This window comes from Cariama cristata, unplaced genomic scaffold (assembly GCF_000690535.1).
Source record: "Cariama cristata isolate BGI_N322 unplaced genomic scaffold, ASM69053v1 scaffold6664, whole genome shotgun sequence".
In the NCBI taxonomy this organism is placed as follows: domain Eukaryota; kingdom Metazoa; phylum Chordata; class Aves; order Cariamiformes; family Cariamidae; genus Cariama; species Cariama cristata.
The window spans coordinates 156154-163076 of record NW_009612381.1 but is presented as its reverse complement, the minus strand read 5'-3'; the positions used below and the strand labels follow the sequence as shown (position 1 = coordinate 163076).

The 6923-nt window shown below is 37.0% G+C and overlaps 1 protein-coding gene across 1 annotated transcript in view; it reads left to right on the top strand.

Annotated features, from left to right (window-relative positions):
* Positions 1–1553, top strand: part of USP25 (ubiquitin specific peptidase 25) — an 84673-nt gene extending 83120 nt beyond the window's left edge. Inside the window, 2 exon segments of the mRNA XM_009698602.1 lie at positions 329–524; positions 958–1553. Of these exon segments, the coding sequence (XP_009696904.1) occupies positions 329–524; positions 958–1130 (369 nt within the window). The 3' untranslated portion in view covers positions 1131–1553.
* Positions 1554–6923: the final 5370 nt, after the last annotated feature.

Here is a 6923-nt window from a genome sequence, read left to right as displayed (position 1 = left end):
CAGGAAACAAGGGGTTTTTTTCCTTGATTATGTCACTTTTAGCAATAGTGAGAAAACAAAAGCAGGTGATATGACCTGGGTCTTAAAAAGAACAGCTTCAGAGGTTGAGTTGGCAGGTATCAAATGAAGTAGCTTGAGGAGTAGCACAAGATCAAGTGGTTTAATAGAGTATACGCATCATTGCTGTAAACGTTAAAGCGCAGCTGTGGTTAATACAAATTACCAGGTAGCTTTATAGGAAAACCGTACTTTAAAACAAACTGATGCATGGTAGAATGTGAAATGCTATATACTTAAAGGCTTTCCTCTTTTGTGGTGGTTTATGAAGAAACTAAATGAACATGCGGCAGCACTGTTTGAATCAGGAGATGATCAGGAAGTAAATAATGGCCTGATCATTATGAATGAGCTTATTGTCCCGTGTTTGCCATTACTACTGGTGGATGAAATGGAAGAAAAAGATATTGTTGCTGTGGAAGATATGAGAAACCGTTGGTGTTCCTATCTTGGACAAGAAATGGAACGTAAGTTGTTTATTTATTAAGGTAAAAGGCCATTGCACACCTTTTTTATAAATGTATTTTCAATGTCTTGAATTGAGCCTGTATCTTTTATGCCTTGGTAACGTATTTTGAGCTGCCCTGACTTTTGAATAATCCTGTATACATTTAAATAAACAGTTTTGTCCATATATTGCACTGGGGTATTAGGCCTTAACATACTTTGTGAATGAAAAAACATTTGTGGTGTTAGACCATCTGAAGGGGCATTTATATTAACATCTTAGTAGGAATCGGTATGTCCTTGTTATTGCTGGCAGACCTGAAGAAAGTGGATTATTCCAAGTGAAACTCCTCTTCCTGCCCACCAATAAAAAAAGTCAATGTTGGGCAGAAAAAGGAGAATTCCACTTGCAGACATAAATGCTTATGTTTGTTTTTCTTGTTTTATTTGCAGCTAACTTGCAAGAAAAGCTGACAGATTTCTTGCCAAAACTGCTGGATTGTTCTACAGAGATTAAAGGTTTCAATGACCCGCCAAAGTTACCCTCCTACTCCACGCACGAACTGTGTGAAAGATACGCCCGAATCATGTTGTCACTCAGTCGAACTCCAGCCGATGGAAGATAAATTCTGCAACCTTCCTAAGCACATTGTATAAACTTTTTTAGTTCTTAAACCTTGCCTTCCTGTCACAGGGTTTGCTTGTTGCTGCTATAGTTTTTAACTTTTTTATTTTAATAACTGCAAAAGAGAAATGACTGTACAAACTTTAGCCAGACTGCAAACAATTAAAGCTGAGAATCGCATGGCACCCAGTCGTTTCAACCAGAATTGATGCAACATGCAAGTCTGATCATTATGGCAAAACTGCTTTTTTGCCACTTATCTGTTACAGTATTACTTTGCTTTTATCTTGAGATCCTTTACTTTATCAACAGCTGTCTGGATCATTTTGTGACTGCAACTACTTTAAGTGTCCAGTGCTGTGTAAATACATGGTACTTGGTAGCTTGTAAATGAAATGAAAGAATAAAATTTTATTTATGGCTACTTCTGTGTTTGCAAGCAGATACCTTGTATATTAGTGTAAAATACGGGTATTTTTAGAAGAGATACAGTATATTGATGGGTTGCTCAATTTTATAGACAAAGTTCTTCAGGATTTATGGCCAGTTTAGTTACAGGTAGTCAGAGATTGCTGTATATGAATATATTGAAAAACTGTCACAGTATTACACGCTATGGTTTTTTGTATATTCTTTACTGATCTGTATGATACTGCACCTGAACACTTTTGTGTGTGTGTGTGTGGCCATGCTAAGTCTTTTCCGATAGTAAGGACTGGATTCTGAAGCAAAACAATAATGGTACCTTCCCTCTATTCTTAGGAAAAAAAATGAAAAATATTTTCAGTAGGAATATATTACAGCCTCTGAGCACATTTTCTAGATATAGATTTAGTAGAGGAAATAAAGGTTTTAAAAAAGTGGAATTTGCAAAGCTTAAGAATTAATCAATTTTTTTTAATTGATTGTCCTGGTTTGGCCAAAACAGGACATTGGTATTTTAGTCATGAAAGTAACCAGAAATAAAACATTACATTAATTCCTTACTTGAAATGGGCTGCTATCGTTGCAACAAAATATCTCAGAAATCTTTTATCTGTTCTAATTAAATTTCTATTGGAAGTGAAAGAAAAGATCTTTAGGGCTTGTTTTGTAGAACTGAAATACTGTCTGGTTTTAATGAAGAAACTTAATTATTTTGTAGAAAAAGAAATTTAATGCGTCCTTAGGTAATCTTGTTACCTGACACTATTTTGATTCGTACTCTTTATAGAGAACATTTTGTGTTAGAACAGTAAAATATGTGAATATTTGTTTGTATGTTTTTATTGGAGCGGCACTCAACTTTTCATTAACAGGCTTTCAAGTGGTGTTCATTCAAATATCTACTAATAGAAGAACACAGAGCAGGGGAGGGAGTGATTAAGTTCAAACCACCTAGAAATGTAGTGGGCATAAATGTAGGCATCTGATATGCAAGAGAAAGCAGAGTTCAACCTTAGTACGTATTGGTCTTGAAAGTTATCTCTTGGGAGCGAACACTGGAAAATAATATACAGTGAATAGAGTGTGGCCTTCAATTCAAAATCTTTTTAGGGGTGTTTTCCTCTTCTGTTTTCAATATTGGAGTGCTTCATACTTTGTCAAACTATCCATTTATTTTGTCAACATTTTTTAAAAAGAATATTGAACTCTTATAAGTGCAGTACTACTCAGCCTTTTTTTAGGTCTGAAACTATTGATGTGTGAAAGATTACTTTTCAAGGAAAAAGATATGCAAATTATGAAAAGGGTGAAGTTATCTTTTAAAAGATCTCACATTTTGCATCAGTTGCGCTTTGATTTGAAACTTAAGAATATGCCTGCTTAACACTGTGTATTTTTAAACAAGGTTTTGAACAGATTAGACTTCTCATTTGCCTTTTTTAACGGTAAAATCAATTGAAAGTGAAAGAGCAATTGTTTCTTTATTGCTAACAGGTGTTGAATTCAGATGTTTGTGCAAACTTTTAAGGAAAGCTCCCCTTTAACCCTGCAGGGAGCCAGTTACCCTCATCATCTCTGTAATCTTCCATGACAAACACAGGGGAAAAGGCACTCTTTTTTTTTTTTCCAAGGTAAAAAGAGGAAGAAGGGGTTTCATTTGGGAAGAATATCTGAGATACTTAAATGAAAAGAAAGCAAACAAGGATGAGATTATTTGTTCTTTTTGTTTCAGTTTTTTTAGTTTCTTTAAAGTGTGAAAATACTCCATTGTAGTTCATAGCACTGAAGATAAATATGTATTCATTTGCAATGACTTGAATTTTTGAGTTGAATTGAGAAGGTCTGTCTAGTAGAGCAGAAATAAATATATATGTATTTTACTGTTTTAATATCTTTTAAATATCTTTTATGAATTTAAACCTTCAGCTAAATCATTAAGGTACTATTTTGTCTTAAAACCTTACTTTTTTCACTGCACTAAGATAGCTGATAGCTTTGATTCATGACGCCTAGCACAAAACCTATGCAAGTAATTGTGTAAGGTGGTAAAGCATACAGTTCATGTGGCTACCTAATAATCTGTGACTGAATTACGTAAGTAAATATTTCGCTTCAGTGTGGGAATTACAAGATTTTTTTTTTAACGGGCTTTTTTTCAGTTTGTAGAACACAGAAAGATTAAGGGAATTTAACCCAAATTCATTTACTAAATCACCTGCACCATCAAGGTAATGCAAGGATTGTTTGTTTTTTTTCCCAGATGTTGTTTCATACTGTGGAGGACCCTGAAGGCACTGCAGTCTTTCAGTCTTTCAATTATGTGCCCTTTTTGGTTGGTTGGTTTGGTTTTTTTTTTTCCTCCCCCCTCCTCCCAATGTGTCTTTTTTTTTTTTTTTTTTTTTTTTTAGCTGATCTATCATATTGCTGCACTTTAAGTGATATTTTGGTAGTATCATAAATCCTGTTGTTTCTAGTTAAAGCTGCTGTAGCAGATCTGTTAGTTCCAGCCTAGCAGAAGATCATGGGCAGCAGCAGAATTAATCTGAACAAATGAAGAGGATTGATGGAGTCAATTTGTACTTCTTGGATGTGGTGATATTTGAAATCACACCAGACGCAAAGGGGTAGACTAGACCTTCGTTACTCGGTCACCGTCGCTTTGTGGACAATCTGTACTTTAACTGCAGTGAGAGACTGATGCATTTAACAGATTATTTGCTCTAGAAAACATGAAGTATGAGCATAGTCAAAAGCACACTCTTCCTGTGCAAGCATTAAAAAACAAAAAAATCTGATAATGTCTGTATTAAATATCTTTCAGATTATTTTTTAGGCTACTCCAGTATGCACGTGAAGACTGCAGCTCCAGAAAGGTACCAGACATAAAGAGTAGCACACAGAAAACACTGATACTGTCCAAACATGTAAGGGTCCATAAAGAGAAACAACAGTTCTTGTTTGTATTCTTCATTTTGTGCTGTCTCCTTTTCTCAAAATCCAGTGAGTCCAAATGTCTGTGGGAGCCCTTATATATGTACAAGTTAAGAATATCGATGAAAGAATTCACCACTAAGTATGTAATAAATCACCTCATCTATGTAGCATTTTCCAACATAAATACATACATTAATTTTTTAAAAATATATTCTGGCTTTGTATCCAGAAGGATGTAAGAAAAATGGGTATCAGTCATGGCATTGAGAGGAAGGTGGCGGCATCTTCCCATTGCTTGCTTCTGGAGAGGGTATTAATACAGATTGAAAAAAGCTCGTGTTCAAAGAGGTCTTTTAGCAAAATGCAGTAGGTAGAATTCAAAAGGGGAGTGATCCTTTCAATTCAACAGAATTATTTTTCATGTGATTGATACCCAGTTTTTCTCTGTGTATTGTGTCCTTGAAGATCTTTTGAAATCCTGGGCTTGGATAAGCTATTAATGGAAAACACTCTTAATTCTTAAGGAGCATCTTTCTTTGTAGGCAAACTAACAGTATCGGTATTCCCCAGTTGAGTTTCCATCAACAGAACGTTCCTGCTTGGTTCAGCTCCTCTGTTTCAGTTTTGATCCTTATGGGAACAAAGCCACAAAACTTTTGCAGACACCTCTATTTCTTACAGCTCCAGCCATCGCTACCATACAGACGTGTGCTCCAACTTTATTGTCATGTCCTTAAAATCTTGGACTTAGCTACGAAATTTTCTTCACTGTGAATTTCAGATCTTCACTGTAAGTGAAGGAAGAGACTCACGCTTCCCAGAAACAGCTTCTTGAGGAGCACTCTGCAAGAACAGCTTGACTTGCTTTCTGGTGGTTAAGATTGACCCAAATCATCTTCTCGCAGCCTGAGAAACGTATGATGAGAAAGGCTGATTTTCAGAATGGCGTTCAGTAGATGGATTAATCAGGAATCTTAAGGATGGGATCATCCTTCATCTCTCCCTTCATATCTTAATGGAAGTACTTCTCAAATAGAGGTTTGGGCTCCATGGTTCTTTCATTCACTATTGTTTATTTTTTATTTTGCCCCTGCCCTGTTGTTCCCCATTTGAGTCACTCGAGTATCCACTTTCCAGGCTTTCTAGTTTGTTTAGTTTTCGCTTCACCATCAGCCAGTCTAACCGCCGTGCCTTCGCTACCAGGTAGAGCTAGTGATACAGAACCAGGATGGTTTTTTTATTCTGCTTCCATCTGTTAGCATGGGGTTCAGTTTTCACTTTGACAGGCTCCTGAATGTTTTTTCCGCTCTGGTGTGTATGCCAGTGTAGGATTCATGGGTCAAATAACCCCGTCTACACACATGCTCTCTGGCAACTCAGCATTTGAGAGCCTGAAATAAGAAAGTGATGGATAGTTAGTTGAAGCTGCAGACTTTTTTTCTGTATAATCTCTTGGCATGTTAAAAAAAAAAATAATTTGTTGGAAACTGACTTAGGCAAGCACTCTCTGAGCTGGGCACTTCAGAGACGTGAGGGGTATCTTGTGTGTTGTATCTCAGCATCATCTGCCCAGGGTTATGAAAGCTCTAGAGGCTGTTCCTGATGTTGAATAATTTTCACTTCAGTTTACCCTCATCCTGATGCTTTCTCTTGGATTATTAGAACTGCAGCCAAACAAATTTTGGCAAAAAGCGGCTATGTCTTGCTGTGCTGGTTTAAGTTGGTATCTGTGCAGTCCCTACCCATATCTGTGTTCTGTATCTAGGTATTTCCCATCACTTTGTGGAACTGTGTCTTCTTCATCATCTGTGGTAAAGTTCTCTGAACCCATTGGTATTTCACAGAGATGCAGGCAACAGGGAGAGAGCAATAATTCCTGTGGGCTTCCTTCGAGAAACAAAACTTGTATTTTGTCTGTGACCTTAATCTGTAACAGTGAAACTTTTAATTGAACTGTGGAGTAAGAGCTTGGAAAACCTGTGGGAGTTTGGGGAGGTGTTGCTTTGGGGGGGCGGGGGGGGGGATTATAGATAATACAGTAACTAGCCGATAGGACGAGAGGAAACGGGTCTCAAGCTGCACCAGGGGAGGTCGAGGCTGGACATTAGAAAGAACTTCTTCACTGTAAGAGTCGTTAGGCATTGGAACGGGTTCCCTGGGTAGGTGGTGGAGTCACCATCCCTGGAGGTGTTCAAAAAAACGTTTAGATGTGGCGCTTCAAGACATGGTTTAGTGGGCATGGTGGCATCGGGTATACGGTTGGACTTGATGATCTTTGAGGTCTCTTCCAGCTATAATGATTCTATGATTCTATCATTGGGTAGAGGGGAATGACTATATAAACATAGTAAACTTTTCTATGGATTAGAAAAAAAACTTTTCAAGTAAGTTTTCAGCACACAAAAAAAAAAGTCAGTGTTAAGTAATGCGATTT